At 57.0% G+C, this 21,087-nt stretch overlaps 3 protein-coding genes across 3 annotated transcripts; 2 read left to right on the forward strand and 1 right to left on the reverse strand.

Moving 5' to 3' along the window:
• Positions 1–62: 62 nt before the first annotated feature.
• VOLCADRAFT_127332 (Serine/threonine phosphatase, family 2C) lies at positions 63–3,763 on the forward strand (the record flags this gene model as incomplete). The annotated part of the gene is made up of 8 exons (XM_002945693.1): positions 63–221; positions 370–548; positions 1,197–1,332; positions 1,842–1,952; positions 2,007–2,136; positions 2,395–2,504; positions 3,203–3,409; positions 3,683–3,763. The coding sequence occupies 8 exons, from the start codon at positions 63–65 to the stop codon at positions 3,761–3,763; spliced, it is 1,113 nt and encodes a 370-aa protein (XP_002945739.1).
• Positions 3,764–8,566: 4,803 nt separating this feature from the next.
• On the forward strand, positions 8,567–14,390 carry VOLCADRAFT_86017 (uncharacterized protein; the record flags this gene model as incomplete). Its single annotated transcript, XM_002945694.1, has 6 exons — positions 8,567–8,579; positions 8,816–9,025; positions 10,135–10,379; positions 11,420–11,658; positions 12,360–12,772; positions 13,417–14,390. The coding sequence occupies 6 exons, from the start codon at positions 8,567–8,569 to the stop codon at positions 14,388–14,390; spliced, it is 2,094 nt and encodes a 697-aa protein (XP_002945740.1).
• A 2,670-nt stretch (positions 14,391–17,060) lies between these two features.
• Positions 17,061–19,904, reverse strand: VOLCADRAFT_127335 (mitochondrial ribosomal protein L1, imported to mitochondria). The gene is made up of 6 exons (XM_002946052.1): positions 19,784–19,904; positions 19,249–19,653; positions 18,655–18,838; positions 18,123–18,283; positions 17,727–18,006; positions 17,061–17,450 (listed from the first exon to the last, which is right to left on the reverse strand). Exons 1-6 carry the CDS (start codon positions 19,874–19,876, stop codon positions 17,260–17,262), a joined length of 1,314 nt encoding a protein of 437 aa, XP_002946098.1. The 5' UTR covers positions 19,877–19,904; the 3' UTR covers positions 17,061–17,259.
• Positions 19,905–21,087: the final 1,183 nt, after the last annotated feature.

Genomic DNA, 21,087 nt, shown 5'->3' on the forward strand with positions numbered 1-21,087 from the left:
CTTTCTTTGCACGCCGGTCGTCCAGCAGCTTTCTCGAGAGCAGCCTAAATTTTTTCTCTGCAATGTTTTACCGGACAGCTGCAGCCCAACAGCAAACGGCCGCAGCAAGGCAAAATGTATGCTCAAGGCTTGGATTTCAGCTGCTAGCTACCCGGCCCTCCGTCGCTCAACATCACCAACTCCAAGCGGCGGCCCCTTCCCAGTGGGGCTCAGCAAGCAGGGTGAGTTCTTAACGGGCGAAGCGTGTTTGACGTACATGGATTTCGCTGCAGTCTGTGGGATATTATAGGTGACCATCGGCCCGCCTAGCTTGGACTTGTCGAGTCCTTGTCCAAGTCGCCGTGCTGCTTTTACCGCCTCTCCAAACAGGGCGCTGCATCCTTAGGGTTGTTGCGGGTCGGCTCCCTCGTCGCGATGAGCTGCATTGCCGACGAAGCCCTAGCGGCATCCTACACGACCGAGGAGCCAGTTGCCTCTGCTTCAGGTTTCGGCGTGGCAGCCGCAGTCGCGACGCAAGTCCCGAAAGAAAGCATGGGAAAACCCGACAGGTACGGATAAGCCACAACCCTTCCCCCGTCCTCAGGCATTTGGGTCAAAGCCTCGTTCAGGTCAACGGCTCCCGCTCCCTGGGTCCTCCTCTGTGGATCTTTTTGGATCTTGAGTCTGAGAAGTGCCACGTCTCGTTAGGTCCAGCTTCTTTGGCCTGACCCCGGGTCCCCCGGTTGTCCCTTCCGGACCCTTGTCGTTCACATTTTGTATTTCCTTTCGCGAGAAGGCGTGCGGGCGGGACGAGTATAAAATTTGACCATCCTTGAATTAGGTTAATTGGGTCAGGGGTCAAAGTGTCTCCTCCCGAGGTCGAATTTGATCTTAATTTTTGACCGTTAAGATCAACGGTCAAGATCACCGACCTTGCCATTGCATTCGCAAATAATTCAAGTCGTCCTCTTTCCACCTACGAACGGCAACACCGCACTCCGACTCGGCAGACGTTTCAGACGATCCCCTCCGGAGGAATCACTCCGGCCCTCCTTTCCACCCGGCAGCCCTGCTGTGCGTAAATCCACCCCGCACAGGATCCTTCCTCCACATCCCCCGTTTTCCCCGCCCACGCACGTATACGCACATACACACACACTCATACACAGCCGCCCTCCTCTTTTCCTCCTCCGTCTCCGCCTTCCACGCACATACAGCTCTGCCAATCTGGTGCTCACCGCGGGGGCCTTCGTGCTGCCGCACCCCGACAAGATGCATAAGGGCGGGGAGGACTGGTACTTCATCGCCAAAAACCGCAGAGCAGTCGGAGTGGCGGATGGAGTGGGCGGATGGGTAAGCTAAGGGTGTATGCGCGCGCGCGTGTGTGTGGGGGGGCCTGGGGTGAGGCTGCGGATGGAGAGGTAAAGGAGGAGGAGGCGGAGGAGGGGGGGAAAAGAATGGTGTGATGGGCGGACCCTTGGATAGGACAGCTAGAAGGATGCAAGAGGGAGAGAAGGGGATGGGCAGATGGGAGTGGGTGGGAGTTTGGGTGTTTGAAAAGGCGGGTCAGCTGGCAGCAAGGCCGGGGGAATTATGCCGGCGGAAACATTCTTAAGGAATGGAGGACAACGAGCGCAGCCATCACTGCTTTTTCTGAGAGGAAGCCATGTTGCTTCCCTTCCCTTCCCCCCCCCTCAAACCCATCTTCACGTTTCTGTGGCCGTCTTTCGCCTGAGCCTCGAGCAAACAGCAACTGTCCTCCTCGACGCCCGTCCTCCCGCTCCCTGCTTTGCAATCACCCCATGTGTTTCCATGTGCGCCCATCGTCGCAACGCCGCACCGCACCACAACCAACCCCTCAGGCCGAGGTGGGGGTGGATGCGGGGGCCTACGCACGGCAGCTGATGCGCAATGCCGCGGACGTCGCAGATGCGGCCACTCGAGGCAATGGGGACGGCGGCGCTGAATCCAGCGTAGCGGCAGCAGCAGCAGGGGACGGTGAACCGCAGGTGGAGTTGTCGGCGCAGGAGATTTTGGAGCGTGCTTACGGCTTGACCACCGTCCGCGGCTCCTCTACTGCGTGTGTGGCGGTGTTGAATGGCGACCACTTGGCGGTTTCAAATCTGGGCGACTCGGGGCTGCTAATTTTGAGAGCAGGTGCGGGGGATGGGGATGGGGGATGGGTAGAGTGATAGGAAGGGTAATCGAAGTAATGTGTGGAATGGGCCCTCCGCGGATGCCCCTTCTGGATGTCATTTGCCTCAGTAAACCCCTGTTCGGGTCCTCTTGCATCATCATCACCATTGTCATTGTCATTATCATAATGAACCATCATCGCCGTTGTCGTTATCACTACCGTTACCAGTATCATGTAGTTCACTCCCACTTCCACTTCCACACTTACCGCTGCCCCAGGCGCTGTGGCGTTCCACACGCCACAGCAGCAACATGGCTTCAACTTCCCCTACCAGATAGGGTCCCCCGACTCAATGTCCGACCCGCCGCAGTCCGCACAGCGCTTCGAGGTGCGGCCGAGCAGGATAAGGGGTGCTGGTGGAAAAGTCCAGGGGAGGGGGGGCCTAGGGGTAAGGCAGGGAAGCAGCGACGCGGCAAGAAGTAAGCGGGGGAACGATTTGCAGGGTCCACCTGTGGTCGGTGCCTGCTTTCCTGCCTGCACTGTTTCCTTGAGCTGCCCACGGCCCACTCCCGCTCTCTCCCCTCCCAACACACTTGCGCACACACACACACACACACACCTCCCCCCACAGCTGGCTGCCTGAAGCCAGCCGGGGTTGCGGTTGTTTTTCTCCAACTCCAATACCTAGCCCCTAGTCCCTTCCGCTCCAACCGCGTCGCTTGCCTGGGCTATCTGGGTGTCACTCTTTCCCCTTCTGTCCCCTCCTCCTCTTGGTGGTTCTTCTCTCTCCCCTTCTCTCGGCCCCCCTCTCTCCCCCTCTCTCCCCCTCTCTCCCTACTTGATCCCTTCCCTTCCCATGTCCTCATCAATCGCGTGGCTGCTTGGACCTCGACACAGTTCTGTTTTTGTATTTGCCACTTACCATTTATGTTGATCGCGAACAACATGCGTATGTGTCCCCTCCCTTCCCCTACGCCTACTGGTCAGCTCTGCTCCTTGGCAGCAGCTTAACTCGTTCGTGGTTCGTCTTCTCCCCCCTTACCCCCTCCCACCACCCCCCTGGGTTCCCGCTCCTCCCTCATGAAGATTCGTGTGCAACCCGGAGACCTGATCCTCCTTGGAACGGACGGGTTGTGGGACAACTGCTTCGACGAGGAGCTGGCCTGCGTGTTGCGGTACTGCAGGGATCAGTCCATGGACGCGCCCAAAATGGCTGAGGTAGTGGCGCACTACGCACGACACCGCGCATCGGACTCGAAGTTCGCGTCGCCCTTTGCGTATTCCGCGTTCCAGGTTGGTGCCGGTGACCGGCTGGCTGTGCGTATGCGGGATGTGCGTGTGCGCGGTGTAAGAGTGCGTGTGTGTATGTATGTATGTAGGGGGGTTAAAGGGGGAGAAAGAAGGGTACGTTTATTTTTGGTGTTTTGGGCGGGCGGGTAGGCGGGGGGGTAAGCGTGTGTGGTGCTTCTCTGGTGAAACGCCTTTTCCTGGTCAACGGCGCCTCCTAAAGGTCCCGTGGCCCTGTGCGACCCCTTTACCCCTACCCTACCCACGGCTCCTCCGCAGGCTGGCTTTGCGTACATGGGCGGTAAGATGGACGACATCACAGTGCTCATCTGCCTGGTGCAGCAACCCGCCAAGATGTGATCTGGTGTTATGTGTGGTGCGGGAGAGTGAGAGGGGGCGGAGGGGGAAGATCCGCCGGAATCAGCAGGAGGGGGGGGAGGGAGAGGAGGAGCAGCGGGGGACACAGAACAGGAGACAGGAGAGGAGAAGGAACCGGCAGCAGCAGTAGCCGCACCACTCGATGACGCGGGGGACCTGCAGCATGACCGCTGCTGCTCCTGGCCCTCCGCGTTATGGCGGGGACTGTGCTGCTGCTGTGACGGCTGCGGCATCACACAGCGGCGTACAGCGGAGAGCCTGGAAGGAGCCGTTAGGCGGCAGCTGTTGCGAATGCGGGGTTCCGCGAACCGGTCCCTCTTTCCCTGCCCTCTCTCTCCTTCCCTTCGCCCTTTCCCCGGGGCCATTAAACCCGAGCTCTGGGATATAGCCGCCCGGATATAGCGAGTATCCGACATCACCGGCTGCCGACCAAAACGGCCCCCTCTTGGCGGTGCCCCTGAAGAGCCTGCTGAGAGCATTACCGATAGAACATTACCGGCGGGGGCCCCTCTCTACTGAGTGCACCCCGCGAGCTGCGGCGCCCTCCCTCTGGAGCCCCTTGTTGCTGTCCGAGTCCGTTCGCCGTGGGGCCGTGATGCGGGGCCCCCCCTGGTGCCGGTGATGGCTGTGGTGGTGGTGGTTGTAGTGGCGGTAGTGGGGCCTGTGTTTGCTGTGCGCCATTTCCTGCACACCTGCCCCGCGGTCACAGTTGTTGCAGTCGTCGTTGTCTCGGTGCGGCACATCGGCTTTGGGAAAAGAAGGGCAGAAACTGCTGCTGCTGCTGCTGATGATGATGATAATCATGGTGGTGGTATTATGATTATGATGATGGGCGGCAGCGCGGCTGCCAGGTCTGGAGTGCAGCGGAACCCAGCACGTGGCTCTTCATGAGCACCCCGCAGGGCACTACTTGGCAGACAGCCTTCGTTTTAAAGAGCCTGCTCGCGCACTGGGGACTGTCGGGTTGACAGCGGCCTGTGGGCGCTTCTGGCGGCGCCGACGGCCCGCGCTGGCGGAGTGTGGTTTGCCGGGTGCTGTGGCTTTGCGCTCTTTGGGGGCCAAAGGGATGTGGTACACATGTGAACACCTGCGGCAGTCGAACCGTATGGAAAAAATTAGCTGCATCTCCATGGGGTGAGGGTGTTAAAGAAATACCGATGTGTATGTATGTATGTATGTACCGCCGCCGCCAGGAATATGATGTGTGTGTGTGTGCATTGCACTGTATTCGTGGACCTCGTGGTGTGTGTGTGCGAATGTGTCGAAGTCTTGTTGTGGGTTTTTGTACGGAAGAGTAAGTACGGAAGGAAGCAGAGCAGTATGTCAGCAGCATACGTTAAGATGCATAATTGGCGAAAGGGCAGAGCATGGTATGTCGCGGTACGTCTTTCTGGTGGTGGTGGTGGTGGTGGTGTGCGTTTTCTGTTTTCGTAGTGTATGGAGTAGATGCTGCGCACATGTTATCGCCAATGGAGCATCGGAAAGGCATAGTGCGGAGGAGGTGGGTCGCGGGTGGCGGCTGTAGAGCGTAGACTGCGGGGGAGGCGGGGGCCAATGTACGGCAGGGCAGACAGGGTTTTTTCGTATCATGTCGTACCGGCGGGTTTGGAGGTTGTGGAGCTTTCTTGACCCCTGGCTGCTTACTGCGAGGCGCTACCACTGAACTTATGATCTCTTCGGGCTGACGGTGTGTGACGCCATGCACATGGGTGTTATGAACGGGGCATGGAGGGGGGGGAGGGCGTTTCGGGGAGGGCAAGTGCGGGTGAATTTGTTTGTTTGCGTGTTTCTAGCGCTCGCTGGTGGGGGGTTTCTCGTAGGTCAATGTTGCATAGCGTGCGCCCCCTCATTGGCCATTGAGCTAAGGGGCAAATGCGGCTATTGGCCAGTTCACTTGGGGGCCCGTACGTAGGGCCTGGCGGTATCAGGTTCGATGCGTGCCGCCGTTGGTAATCCAGTGGTGGCGTTTCCATATCTTCGTGTGTTTGGTTATGGTGGGGTATGGCACGTTGTGTGTGTTTATATCTTTGTGGGTATATGCTGCTGTAGCTGTAGCTGCTTTCGTTGGTAATTTCTGACAACTTGGGGTTGGTGTGCTTGGGGCGACTACGAGGGGGAACCTAAACTGCGCTCCTTAGCGCTGTTTTTGGTGGTGGTAGCGCTGCTGGTGCTGCTGCTGCTGCTGCAACATAAACTTCCGAAGTTCCTTGCAGCTCGTACCAGACATATTCGGAATGATATCTGTCTGTCTGTCTGGTGCTTCTGTTTTTGCATGAGTTCACGTATAGGAGGCTGTGAGAGTGTTATGTTTGCATGCAGTGTTCAATTGTCGATGTAGGGTCCCTGTTTTCCCTGTTCTTCGCAAGGCCGCCTGAATAACGGTGCCGGTGCTGTACACCGCCGCCGACCCACAACTTGTCGCGTTGTGTCGCTTCACTTCGTAAGAGGGCACATCGCTTCGGGGGAACGGGGAAGAGAATCGACGGGGTTGACATTATGCGCCCAGGCGTCGAGAAGGAAATTGAATTTTTCTTCCCAGTTTCTTTTCCCAGTGGCTATAGCCTCGTAAGAGGTATGTATCTAGAGGCAGCTTTTTGTTATGTCGGTTTAGTCCTTTTCTTTCTGTGTTTTTTTTCGTTGCAGGCTTTTAAAAGAGCTCCGGGCTGTTGAGATACCCGTGCTATATACTGCAGCCGCTGGTACTGCTGGTCACACTACCGCACATTTCTGGTGCTCATGATTACAGAGGAAGGCCATGTAATTGGGGCGTTGGCTTGGGCCGCATAAGGGGGTTTCCTTCCCTTCCTTCCTTACCTTTCTTCCTTCCCTGCCAACATAAACAGCTATATTCACCTTTTGCATAATGGCGCAAATCATATGATACTTGCAATCGAGTCAGTCTCCTGAACTCCTCCGCAACCAATGAAACAAAAAAACGCTTGGTCAAAATGGTATTAAAAAATCCATCACCTCCAAATGCACCCACAAAACTATTCGAACTCATGGACAGGACTACTCATTCGGGCGGGGGTAGTCACACGACCTCTGCCCTGCCTCCCTTCAACCACTGATAGGCTGCACCACCTGGGCCCGCGCCCCGCTCAGTACTCAAGGGCACCGTACTTGAAAAAAATGAATGATGGAGGGAGGGGTGGGACGCTGTACAAGGGACACTGTACAGAAGCGAATTTCAAAACTTGGTCGAACAGGTTTTAGGGTCCAATCCTCGTCATTGCACCTTGAGTTGAAATGACGAGCATCCCTAACTTAGCTACACGATTTGGCCCAGAAGTAATCTTGATGAAGAGCTACAAAATATTTAAATAAATATTTAAAAAGTTTGTTCTTGCACAAGGGCACCAATTCAGGCAGCCCTAGAGGGGATAGACAACGCTCCGTTCCCACCGCCTATTTCGCGATTTCCTAAAAGGTACTTTGCTAAATGTGCTAAACTATATTGCTCAAGCAGAAGAAATTTGCAAAACGCACGAGCATTTTAAAGAGGCTCCGCTGGGCTAATGCTGGGTCTAGAGCCCGTTTAGCTGCAGCGCTGCCCCCCGGTGGGGAACGCTGCTTACTGTTACTGCCGGCCGCCGTACCTCGTGGGTTGGGCGGAATGCATGAGATTAACCAGCCGCGTGCATCTGACCCTCCCCCCCCGCTGTGTTTCGGCCCCGGGGCCCCCCGACTTTTAAGCCCACAGTGTAATGAACGTGTGAGGTGGAAAGCCTGAAAGCCTGTTGTAAATCTTATTCCGCAATCATGACGTATGTGGGTATTGTAATTTCCGCATTTTGCAGTGATTTGTGTCTGAGGCAGACTACTTCACACTCACACTTGTCCCGTTGTCCCGGAAACTTCGCTACATTACTACGTACAAACAATGTTTTAATGTTCGCGTAACGCAAATCTTCTAGTGTCAGCCGACCCTCATTGCTATAGCATTTTTTAGTTGGCGGCTAAAGCGCGATGCGTGCAAATTCATGATGTTGGAGCGTTGGGCCGACGGCTTAGAGCAGTACACACGTAGCAACAACCAGGGAGAGGTCCAAAGAGACGTTCACCACCAGGGTTCTGCCACACTGCTGCGAAAGCGCAGATAGAGCAAACGGTGCGCAGAAAAGGGCGGAAACCCATCATCCCAGCCCCGACATGTAACGTGGACCGAAGCCCGAGGGTCAAACTGGGCCAAGCAGTAATCTAGGAGACTAGACTAGGAGATCGTAAAAATTCAATCTCTTAGCAGTTGGGCCGCATGGCGGAGTCGTGCGGCGGAAAGACCTGGCTGCCAACCCAGCGCAAGCCTTGGACGCCCTCTTATAGCCTTGCTGCTGCAGAAAACGGAAGCAAGTGGCGCATGTACGTATCAGCGTTTTCGTAGCCATTGAAACACATTTTACAACGTTCACGATGAAAGCAAGGACAGGAAAACAAGGTTACGCCTTTGCCATTTAAAAAATCCCTTTCGCTTATTCCCATAATACCCTCTAGTAATGCTAACCTATTCCCATAATAACCACAAGGGTACAGGTGACATGTCACTTGATGTCCACGTTCTTGATGTCTGTCAGGAAATATCAAGTACGGCATAATGGTCTGTCTGGGATCCTGCCTGCCTCGGTTTGCAACCAGCACCTGCCGCGGTGTCTTTGCCCTGACCGTCAAGGCTCTCCAAGGTTTTTCCAAGCTGCTGAAAGACTTAAAAGCTGTGCTAAACGCATGGCAGCTTACCATTAATACTGCAAGCCTAGGACTCCGTCACCTCATCAGCTAGTCCCAGAAAAAATGCTTCGAACTAGTAAGCCTCACGTGCCTAGTATCGGACATGGCAACGTGCATCCTGCCGATTCTGAGAAGCTGCTCTCATCTATGTTGGACATATCAATTGCCCGGGATATTTTAACGCATGACGAAGCCTCCACATACATCGCGTGCAGGTATTTGACCACGTCTCCTGGAAAAGTTCTCTTTATTGCACGATCTGAATTTGAAAACACGGTCATGCCCGCACGACAACGCCGTTGACTGCTGCAGCATCGCACCAACCGGACCTACACGCAAAGGGATTTTCCCGCACAGCACGAAGTCCGCGCGACAACTTTGCGAAAGCGCGCGTGGAGAAATGGATAGACTCCGGCATGTCACTTTGGACCACCTTGAAAGCAACGACAGGTGATGAGACGGACTTCGCGTCCATGTTTCATACCCTGCTTCATTACAAAATTGTTCTTGGAGCTGCGCCATGTAAGCGGCTCCACCGCAGCAAGCCCGCGGCTTGCTGAGCGGTGCCGGAATGACATCATTTTTTGCGACGCGGCGCAACCGGCCGCTTTGCCCACACCGTGCAGGCGCAGCAGCGTTCTACCATCCACCTGCATTTTTTGGACAACAACAATACCAACTTCCAGGCGTAGTTTAGCACACTTTAGCAGCATTTCCGTTGATACAATAATCAGCCTCATTTTCTTGTTCCGTTCACCATCTGCTTTCTGCAGACTTACATGGCTGCCTTCCCGCACATACTTGCATTTTCCATGGCGGTCTTCGCGTTGCTTTCCCTTGCTTTGCGACGTGTTGGGAGGATGTGCTCTTCCAGAACTTCAAACTCCGCTTCAAGGAGCGGAGGCGCCCTTCCGGCGGATCCTGTCTTAATCCCTGGGTACATGTGGCACCCGTAAGAAAAATCATCGGTTGCAATTTCTTCAGGATGATATTTACTAAAATTATTCTATCCTCCCCTTTCTATGCCCTGCTCGCAAATCCCCCTGTCCCTACCTCTCCCGCTCGCATCACCACCAGCATTTCTCCGCCGGCGGCCGCGACTGTAGCGGCTCTGGGATCAGGAGCTGCAACATTCCCCGAGTCACCGCCATCGTCGTCGTCTTCTGAAGCTACTGCCACACCTTCGAGCGGAGGCTACAGTAATGATAGCCCCGACAGGAAGCTGCCCTATGACGGGTATTGGAAGTACGACGTACCACCATTTTCGCCCATAATCCACAAGACCCACGCGACTTTATCTCCTGTCACCTGTCCGCCTCTTCGTCCGCCGCCGCCACCATTCGCACAAGCAGCAACAACCCCAAATCAGCACCTGCCACATGAAGCGCCGCTTCCGTTTTCCTCAACCGACTTTGGAGAGCTAGTGCCGTCGTCGTCGCCGTCGCCAAGATCGCCACCAATACAGCTACAGCCGCCACTTCCGCCGCCACCACAGCTACTGCTGCCACTGCCGCCATCGAGGATGCCCCTGCTTCGCGGTGACGGAGGTGTCGGCGCCGAAGCCAGCTGCGTCATCAGTGGCAGCAGTAGCAGTGCCAATCCCATAAACACCAACCCCGCTACGGCCTCAGCCGCTGTTAACGCCAACTGCCCCGCCACTCCGACCAATTCCCCCGCCATTGCCGCCGCCGCTGCACGAAACGCCGTCACCACAGCCTCCACAGCAGCCATCGCGAACGGAGGCGGCGGCGGCCTGAAGGCAATGGTCCTGTGTCCTTTGGCATTCGCTGCTCTTCTGCTCGTCCTTGCTGCGTCGTACTACGTCAAGGCCATCATCGGGTCAGCCGTCGAGCTGGCGCGTGATGTGCTGCTGCAGGTGCGTGCCGTACAGTATGTGACGCTCCTGTTCACACGACCGTCATTACGGACGGTAACCCGTCGGTACGGAAAGGATCTCTTTATAATAAAATGATTAGGAGCGATGTCCGTAACAAGGGGGACCATGTCCTAGAAATTGAAGGTAGCACTACTCGTGAACTGGTCTGGCGCTGTGTATGCTTCTCTTTGCAATGTATTTACCGTTTGGGACGTTTTCACCATCGTTTGCAGATTAAGCATGATTGCCTGATTTGGCCATTGTTTCGGCCACATTACTCATTCAACGTAGTTTGACCCCCTAGTAGGACGCGTTGATGGTAAAAACGACGTTAACACGCGTCCGCACGAGAGGTATCGCATCTGGATCCGAATCTCTGGGTGTGCCGGTGTGTTTTTCCTGGCCGTAGAGAGTGCTGTACCTGACGACGACCTGGCGGGACTTTTGCTCCACGGAGGCAAAAGTCGCCGCCGCCAGCTCTGCTGCGGTTGTCGCCGCAACGTCGTGGTGTTGGTGGTGTTGGTGTTGGTGGCATTGCCCGATGCGCTCTGAAAGCGGCGGCACGACATGGGTCATGACCCATGCAGACTCCTGCAGCCCTGCAGCTGCAGCTCAGGAAACCTCCTCCTCCTCCCCCTCCTCCTCCTCCTCCCCCTCCTCCTCCTCCTCTTCCGCGTCCTCCTCCGGCTCCTATCCATCCTCACCTCCTTCCTCGTCCTCATCCTCATGCTGCTCGTCCTCCTCCAACTACTCGTCGCCCCCCTCGTCCTCCATCAGTGAAGGTATGGCGTTTGAGGGAGGGAGGGAGGGAGGGAGGGGGGGGTAGAGAGGCCATGAGGTCCTTGTGTTGCCGGATTTGCACTGCGAATTCGTTGAGATGAAGGAGTTCGTACACGTTCATACACTGCTTTGGCTTGGCTATGTCACAATATCGAGGCGATATAGTGGTTGGCCGGCAGGCGTCGCCGGCGGCACAGAGAAGCAGTCCGGTCCTGTGTCACACAGTCACATTTTCCTACGGCCACCCGCGGGCCCCGCAGGCAGCCCCCAGGCGGCAGCAGAGAGCTCGTCACGAGGGAAGGGAAAATCCGTGGCGCGCGGTCAGCACAGTACGGCGGTTCGTGCAGGTCTCGGCGGCGTCGACGGCGTCGACGGCGGAGGCGGTAACGTGGTACCCGGCGCGGATGCACAGCCACGGGAGATATGCGGACCGTCAATGTTGTGGCCGCCTGCACCCTCGGCGTCCTCCTCGTCCTTACCCTCCTCATTACCAGGAGATGTCAGTTCAACAAAAAGGTGGTCGTCGCACTTGCATGCGGGTCAGGTCAGCTGCGGCGGCGGCGGCGGGGGCGGCGGCGGCGGCGGCGGCGGCCGCGGGGGCGGTGGCGGCAGCGGTGGCGGTGGCGGTGGCGGGGGCCGACGGCGGAAAGGAGACACTCCGACCTCTGATGTTGTGCGATTTAAGACGTCGTGCAAGCAGATTACTGACTGCACGATCGACGGCGAAGCAGTGGCAGCGGGTGCGACGGCGGCAGCAGCGGCGGCCGCAGCCGCCGTCGCGGCCGCGGCCACGGCGGCTCGGGCCAAAATGTCGAAAGCAGGTGGTTCACTGCGGAATCCGGATTCCGAACCAGATTCAAGGAAGCGAACCAATCCAAATCTGGATCCAATTAGTCCGGCGCCGGAGGGCCTACGGCCGCAAGCACTCGCCGCCAACGGCAATAGTCCCGACGGCGGTGCACTGAGACGGCGTACTGAGGCGGCTTCTAATCCCGCTGCGGTAGAAGTTCACAGAGCTGCAGGTTTGCACCCGCCGTCAACAATCCACGGCGGCGGGGTTCCCGGAGGGCGAGCTACCGCCGATTCCGTCGTACTCTTTGCCGAAGGTAGCAGCAATGGCGTCGCTACCGGCGCTAACGCACCCGCCGTCGCGTCCGCTTTGGCATCGCTAATGCCTCGTCTCGATCTGTGGGGACACAGGGCGGCATTATCGCTACTGCCGCAACGGCCGCTGCCGCCACCGTCGCCGCCACTGCGGTCGTCGGCGGCTGCGGATCATGACACGGAGTTCCCGGCGGCGATGCAGGAACATCTTTTACAGCTGTCGCCGCCACCGTCACCGTCAGCCTCGTCGCCGTCGGAGCAGTCAGCGCGGTTTACAATGCGGCAACGTCTGATGCTATTGCCGCCGCTCGCTTCAAGCAGTGACATCGGCGCGTTGAGCCACGGGGAGGAAGTCGCTTTGGTCCCTATATCAGCGTCATCGCCGGCGTCGTCGGCGTCGGTATCAATACTACAGCGTCCGCATCGCCAGGTCGCCGCCGCAGTGGCGGCGCTGCCGCCGGCGCTCCGCCTGACGCTGAAGCAGCACGACCATCAAATATTTGATGGCAGTAGCAAACGCAACGAGTTTTTCGCTGCTATGGAGCAACTTGATAGCCCGCCGCCGCCGTCGCGCCCGTCGTTGAGGCTGCAGCAGCCACACATGCCACCGCTACCGCAGCCGCCGCTGCCGCTGTCATCGCCATCAGGCCAGCGGCTACATCTGGAGCAAACGCAGCTGCTGACGGCGTCGCGAGCTTTCCTAGCTGTGGATCCTGGGACGGCGATGCCAGCGTCGTCGTCGGCAGGGCTAACGGAGGGCAATCCACAGCGATTCACTCGACCGCAGTCACAACAATCGGGACCGCCGTCACCGTCGCTACAGCCGTCACCACCGTCACCGCCGCTACAGCCGTCACCGCCGTCACCGGCGCTACAGCCGGCGGCGACACGTAGTAACCTGCGGCAGCAAGCGCTTGATCATGGAAGAGACACGACGGCGGCGGCAACTGCAACGGCGGCGGTGACGGCGCACCGCGCTGGTGGAGCGGTGCGGCTACTGGCGTCCGCTGGGGTACGGCTTCAAAGGTGCCGCCGCGAAGCAGCTTCCGCTCCCACTGCAGCCGGTGACGTGACAGCAGAAACAACGGTGCACACGGGAAGCCGTGGGAGGGCTGACATTCATACGCTGCCGTCGCCGTCGCTGTCGACGCAGACGCAGGAGGCTGCAGCCGCCGCCGTCGGGGGGCCCACCGCCGTTGCCGCCGTGGCGTCGCTACGGAGCCCGCCGCCGTTGCCGTCAACAACCCCACAGCCGTTGTTGCCGCCGGGGCTGCGTCCAAGCATCAGCTTGACAACAGAACCAACGAGCACGGTCTCACCCGACCCACTGCCGCCGCCATCGCCGCCAGGACACGTGTACGGCCTGGCCTCGGCGGCGGCGCTCTTTGCTTCACCACCTCCGGGAATGGCCGCACGGGATCTCGTTCAGCGGGTGCTGAGGCAGCATATGAGTGTTGCAGAACCGGGCCAGGTTTTGAATCTGAATCCGGATCCGGACCTGGGTCTGCACCCTGGTGCTGGATCCGTACGCTCTGTACGGCAATCGCATGCACATGGCCTGGATTCAACCCCGGGGTTGGCGGTAAATGGCTCGCGGCAGATGTTGATGCAAAGGCAGCAGGCAGCGGCACCAGCAACGTCATCGCCACGGCTCGGCCGGGCTGCCGGGGCTACTGCCGGGACGTCGTCGCCGCCGCCGTCGGCGCTTCCGTTGCCGACGCTGGTAGCGGCCACGCATGCAGTCCGCGCGGCGACGCGCGGCTTGATAGGACCGACGGCACAGCAGCCTTCTGCGGGCGGGTCGACCGCAGCGGCAGCTGTGCCTGCTGCCCCGCCGCGAGCCACGCTGGTCACGGCGGCGGTATCGCCGCTTCTGCCACCGGCCCCGCCGTCGCCATCGCAAATCAAGGAATCTTCTACCCGCCGTCCGGCTACGTCGCCGTCTACGTCAGCCATTCCTGCAACTGCCGCCGTACGAAACCAGCGGTGCACAGCCAGGGCGGCAGCGACAGTGGTGTCGCCGGGGATGGCGGCGACCGTTCCTTCGACGGCAGTAGCTGCCGCTTTCGGGACAACAGCAGCGGTAGTGGCAGCTTCGGACAGATCTGGTGCTACTGCCGCGGATAGCAACGCAGAAGGATTAAACGCAGAGCCATCGCCTGCTAGCAGGGCAGCGGCACGTGCTTTGGCGGCGGCGGAAGCGGCGGCAGCAGTAGCAATGATGGCGCCGGCGGTGACGGCGGCATCTGCCCGTCTGCAGGAAACAAGTGGCTGGCTGGGGCGTGATCTGGATTTGGATTTTGATTTGGATCGAGATCTCGGGGCCGGCCAGGGCCTAAGGCAATCATTGACATCTCGACAGCGCTCCTTCCAAGGGGTACAAGTCTTCGTACCTGTATCGTTGCCTAGTACGGCAGGAGGTGATGACAGAATCCTGCCGGCGTCAGCGGTTCCCGTACCTTTATCGATGCCTGGTAGTGCAGGAGGAAGCGATGGAGAAGGATCGACGGCGTCGGCAGCTTCCTTAGCCGTACCGGCTCAAGGTACGGAAGGCGGTGATGATGCAGTACAGACAGTGTTGGAGGCTGACGTCCCTTTGGTCGCATCTGTTCCGCGATCTCGAGTGCCGTTCCGGCCGCCGCGAGCAGCAGCAGTAACGGCAATTCAACCCGCAGCGGTGACGGACTCGCTGACGGCTCTGCCGCCAAGTATTGACCTGACGACAGCGACGGCGGCGTTAGATGCTGCGGAGCCGGCGGCGGCGCCGGGAGCAGCGCCGACAACGTCTGAAGCATCTGCGGTCGCGACGGTAGCGGCGATGGAATCAACGGTCGCTGTGGTGACAGGTGCTGTCCTGCCGCTTGGCGCCCCCGGCGGCCGCCGCCACCGCCACCACCACGGCGGCCTCAACGGCAACACCACAACAGACAACTTTCTAAACGGCGGCCTGCTTGGAAACCTTCATAAGTTCGGCAGCATATACGGCATGTACGGCAACGGCATGTACGGCGACGGCAACGGCGGCGATGTCGGTGCTCACGGCTGCCATGTTGACGCCGGCGGCGGTGTCGTTAGTAGCGGCGTCGTGGACGACGACGGCGACTCGTGTTTTGTGTGTATGGAGCGGAGCAGTGAACTGGCGTTCGCGCACGCGAGTGGTGTTCTCCACGTGGGGGTGTGCCGCGACTGCTTGCCAGCTCTGGAGGCGCGGGGCTGGGCACGTAACTGCCCGTTGTGTCGGCAGGAGGTCACCGCCATGCGCGACATCCAGGCGCCGCGCGGGGTCCCTGCGGCCCCTAGCTAGGTTGATGAAGGAGTGGAGGACGGACCACTGCGCCGTACATCACTGTACATTTTGAAACCGGTTTTGGGGCACGAAAGCATGGAAAAATAAAGCTTCGAAAATGTTTTTCCTTGTCGGCGAGTGCTAGTTAGTCTCATGTGGCAAGTCCAGTTGTCCATGATTGATGCACATGCATGAAGACGCACGACGCAATGCCGCTGCTGAGATCCTCTGGACAGGGGACGTCCCAGTCGTCCTCGTCCTCGTCGTCGTCGTCCGCATCGTCGCTATCGTCGTGGGCTGTCGTCGTGGGCTGATTGCAGTGTGGGACGACTGCAGTGTCGTCGTCACACGTCAAATAGTATTTGCTGCAATTACCGAGGGCGCCGCAGGAGGGCACCTATGAGGCCCCATGTGGTCAGCAGTTCCGTGTACATATCCCCACTGCGCCTGTACGACGTATCAGGTAGGGGATGGTACTGTCGCAGTTCCTGGGAAGGAACAGACCGCCGGCGAACAAAGCGAGCGGTATATGGCCTTCCCGGGCTCTATGGTCGAAGATATATTCAACATTGCATTTTCAATTGTATTTGTACTACATGATGTACGGATCGTACTCTCTACACATCCCACAACGGATTTCCGTATATGGTGATGTCATTGTTTTACTTGAGCGCATACTCGTCCTCGGCACCACGTTGCCACAGCCAATGAGTAACCAACCCCGCTGCTGTGTGTGGCAGGATTTGCTATAAGGTGTATGTGTGGGGAGGGCGTCGGGGTAGGATATTATTGAAATTTTGGTGTCTCTGCGTTGTCGCTGTAGTACTGGAGGTATTTGCTGTTGCGCGGATGGAAGGGGTGTGTAAGACCCCTTGAATGTCGCAGAAGTCGGTTGCTATTGCTAATGCTGCAAGGATGCAGGAGATGATTCTTGAATCAACACCGGTCTGTGCAGAAATGTCGCTGCCGGGGAGTACCTAAGGCCGTGCAACTATGCGTATTATCTCTCCACCTCGCATTGTGGATTGGTACCGTATGGTATGACGAACAAGTTGTTGTCAACAGGGGTTATTTGCCAGTTGTCATTCCCTGGTTAGTTGCCATGCATACGCCCTGGGAACGTTTCGTTACACGCAATCCCTTGTCGTTGTGTATTTGGCTGAGCTGGAATTGGTGGCTGCTGCCGCAGATGAGCGCTGTAGATTGTGTCCTATTTTAGTCATGTTAACAAATGGTGGGAGGAAATAGGTATGGTTCCAAAAAAATAAGCTTTAGCTAGGTAAATATACAAAAATGGAATCGTCAGACTATTCGATATAATTTTGGTTATAATGTAGACATTAACTTGCTTCTTCTAAAGTGCAAGATGGAATGATACATATAGGCGATTTGACAAAGCCTTCTGCTGGTATTTGGACGGTTTGCAGGTATGGGAATGCAACCACGACCATGTAACACACACACACATGATACGACAATAAAAAAATTTGTACGAGCTCAAAAATATACTTGAAACAATTTTCATGTTACACATGTACCTTCTGCCTTTGCCCTACCACTCTTAGCCACGTAGGCAAAACCAGTCAATCACACGATCCACTATAAAGCCCTCGATTAACCTTAATGCTTCTTCTTTTCCACATTGCTACAACCTAGTCGTCTATTCTTTCTTCGCCTTGTTACATCTTTTCGCCCAATTTCTTGCTGCCCCTATTTCTGTGACACCGACGAAGTTTTTTGCTGCTTCTGTGGCTGTGACTGTGATAACCCGCTCGCAGCTGTAGGTGATACCCCACCAGGCGCCGCCTGGCCGTACTTGCTGGCAGCGTCGCTGAGCGACTCCAGGGAAATGGCAACGGAGGGCGAGTGGTTGGTCTTGAGATAAAAGGTCATAAAGTAACCTGCACACCAATGACACCAAAAAGGAAGACTTCTAAGGGGACGACAACATCTCTGTATGAGAGAAAGCAAGCAGAAAAACTCGAAAGAAGTGCTGTAGTGCAATGGGCAGGGCGGGGTGGAGCAGCCTAACGTTGGAAGACAGAACCGGACATAGAACAGTCCCAATGAGTCGCAAGAGTGCGATCAGAGCAGGTAAACGGGACAGCTAGCTGTCGGCAGGCAATCATCGTACAGACCCCTACAGGCGCACTGAAACCCATATCCCATCAACTCACGTTCCAGCAAGCCGACCGTCGGTGCCGCCGCCGCCGGTGCCGATGCGCCTTGCTGCGTCGCTGCCGCTGGCGCCGCCGCCACCGGTCCCGCCAGTGCCTTGGGCCGGTTTTCAATCAGCGAGGCCACCAACGCGCCCACATTGGCTGCCAGCTGTTCCGCCGTCATGGAGCCGCGACCCAGTACGGCACGTACGGTAGCCTCCCGGCTGAGTCGGTAGTCCAGTCGTCCCCGGCGGATGTCACGGATGGCGCCGGCAACGTCGCTTGTAAGCGTGCCCATCTGGGTTTCGGGTTTCGGAGCGTTTAGCGCGTTGTATATTTACACTGAATGGATAAGAGGACATTGAAAAGATTACCGATTACGTCTGAACACGCTCTTGCATCGATAGGACGTACCTTGGGGTTGGGCATAAGGCCCTTGGGCCCCAGCACCTTGCCGGCTCTTGCCAGCGGCTTCATGAAGTCAGGTGTGGCGATGAGGCGGTCAAAGTTGATGGCGGCGCCGTCGGAGGACACGATGGCGCTTATGAGTTCCTCGTCACCGATGAGGTCCACACCTGGTCCAGGCCGCAGGTAAAGGGTGGGAAGGGATACAGGTTGGGAAACATATGCAAAAAACTAGGAAGGGGAAAAGGGTGTAGGGATGGCAAGGAGACAAAACTTGATAATCATATACAATGAACGGACTATGGTAAGAAGAAGTAAAGAGGGAGAGGAAGACTGCATGGACGACGTATTAATGGGACTTGTGAAGACGTCACGGCATCCCAAAGGGAGGAAAGCGCGAAAAGCCAAATACAAGCCAAATGCCGGCCCGGACCACACAGACCCGCCCGGCCCCCTGGAGCTCTATAGGGCCCCCTAATGCAGAATTCCCCCATCCCCGCCCCTAACCAAGCCCTCTCATCTCCGTGTGGCCTCTTATTACCTTCGCTCCGTGCAATCTCCGCGTCGGCCCCCTTTGCAAACACCACCAGTCGCATGGCTTTGCCCGTACCGTACGGCAGAACGACACTGCCGCGCACCAGGTGGTCCGAACGGCGCGGGTCCAAACGGAACCTGATGAAGACCTCGAGGTTGTGACGGGCTCGGTCAGCTACGGGCAGAGCAATCTGGTGACAGTGGTGGTGGTAGTGGTGGCGGTGGTGGGCGGGGCGGAGGGTAGAGGGGTTAAGGTGGGTTTGCAAAGTGGAGGAACAACTATCGGGGCAAGTGCAGGAGCTCAACCGTTGCAGCGGCGTACCAAGGGTAAGGAAAGCGCATCCTGCAGGCCCCGGCATGACACACCCAAACGTATGTAGGCGGTCTGGGCCAAATGTGGGTCGTTCGCGTGGTTTAGTGGACGACCCAGATGAATTTACTAATTGTCGGGAGTTGAAGGTTGGGAGAGAAGGTTGGGCCAGCATGAGGTAGATATTGGCCACCTCAATTTAGAAGCTTTGCTACCCCCCAAACACATGCACATGCGCACGCGTATGCATACATATTGCCAGGGCTGCCTACCGGCAACGCTGATGCTCACCAGCAGCTTGTCCAGTGCCTCGGAAAGTGGCACCGGCTGTGTCTGCCTCTTGGGAACGCTTATGGGCAGCACCTGCGGCCTGGAGGGGTCAACCCATGGCCAAGGCGCCAAGAATCTGCTACCGATGATGCTAGCTCCGACGCTCTTGGCCCCTCCGTCCGATCTCGTTTGGCTAGGTGCTGATGCCGTCGCGGCTGCCGAAGTAAAGCTTCGCAAAGCTGATGCCGACGCCCCGATAGGTCGTGAGGCATCTGTAGAGCCTCCAAAAAGCGTGACAACATGTTTAGAAGATACGATCTCAATTGCACGTCGACGACGCCTTGCTGAAATAGCGAGCTGTGTGTCCAGCCCGGCCGATGACGAGCTGGCGCTGGCGCCGCTCAAGCAACGTTCCCCATGGCAGATCTGCACCCATAGGTTCGTAATTAACACATTATTCAATTGCTTTCCTTCCGGGCGAGAAGCGGTGAGGACGGTTGAAGCTCCACAGAATAAAGAGCTAACAAAATTCGTAATCAATATCTCGGTTATATACCTGGTCGTGAAAAGGAATTGAAAATGGGGAGAGCTGCTCCCAAAGCACGTTGCTGCTTGCTAGGCACAACCCCCGTCGCAAGACCCCAACCATTATGCAGAAGGTGTGCCCTCAAGTATGATCTAACGTACAGGATGAACTATCACTACTAGCCCTCTACCCAAGAGTCAGCCTGCAGAGAGCGCCTGACTATGTAGTACTGTCGGTATCTAACGGAATGATCGCCCTTACGAAGTGAAGGAAGCATTGAGGCACCATGTAGTCTGTCATAATCAATCATTATAATGTCCCGAGTTGATTATACGGTCTTGGTTCCTGCGCATACAGTCGTTCGGCATTCAGCGAACTCGTCGCTGTACGGGACTTCTGCACTATTTCAGCCACGGATGCAGCTTAGCAGTGGACGCGACTTAGCATTATTCCTTGATTTCTAAATTGTGATATGAACGGATGTATGCAACGCCTTTGACGGCGAGCTGCACAAGTCAGGGTTGGATGGCACCAGCGCCACCGAGCACTGCCACAGAAGACAGCGCGGTAATTAGCGAAGCATCCATCTCACTTTGCACATGACATACATGCTAATACAGGTTTAGGTCAATTTGGACACCTGTTTTTCTTCTTGGATGGGCACGGGATGGACTCGGTGGCGTGTTGTTTTTTGCACAATGGAGCCGCGGTTGCAATATCCACGATATCTTGATAGTAGGCCTTTTAGAATCACATGCGCCATTGGCTGTCCTATTGGCTGCATTTGCAGCAGCGAGACGGCGGCTTGCCCGTGGAATGCGTTGGCAGCTGTTCTCTTTGCTGTATACAGCGTTTCAAACAGTATAGGATTCGATTCTACCATACGTGATTGCCGATTAGGTCGCACAGCAGATGGAAATGCTTGCCCGCGAACGGCCGTTCGGGGCCCCGTCTGTCACATACAAAGCAAACAAGGCAAAAGTCAACACCATCCTTCCATTACACCACCACCAAACTTGCCATGCTTATCAACCCATTTTTTGCAGGCTCTAAATTTTTTGCTGCAATGGCCCAACGTCCGGCGAATGCTACGCACGGTGTGCGACCTAGATGACGCATTCGCAGGGACGACCCGCGGGTCGGTTGGACACACATATGGGGCCCTGCTTGCGAACGCACCGCCGGAAGGTAGAACGCATTTGTGGCGCGGGTGGACTCCCGTTAGAACCTTAGGAGGTAAAAGAAAGGAGCATTTGCACATGCAGGATCACCCGCATGGCTTAGGAGAAGAAGAAGCGCGATACCTAGGAGAGCCCATGGTATCTCACAGCTCA

The sequence above is a fragment of the Volvox carteri genome (assembly GCF_000143455.1).
Source record: "Volvox carteri f. nagariensis unplaced genomic scaffold VOLCAscaffold_1, whole genome shotgun sequence".
Lineage (NCBI taxonomy): Eukaryota > Viridiplantae > Chlorophyta > Chlorophyceae > Chlamydomonadales > Volvocaceae > Volvox > Volvox carteri.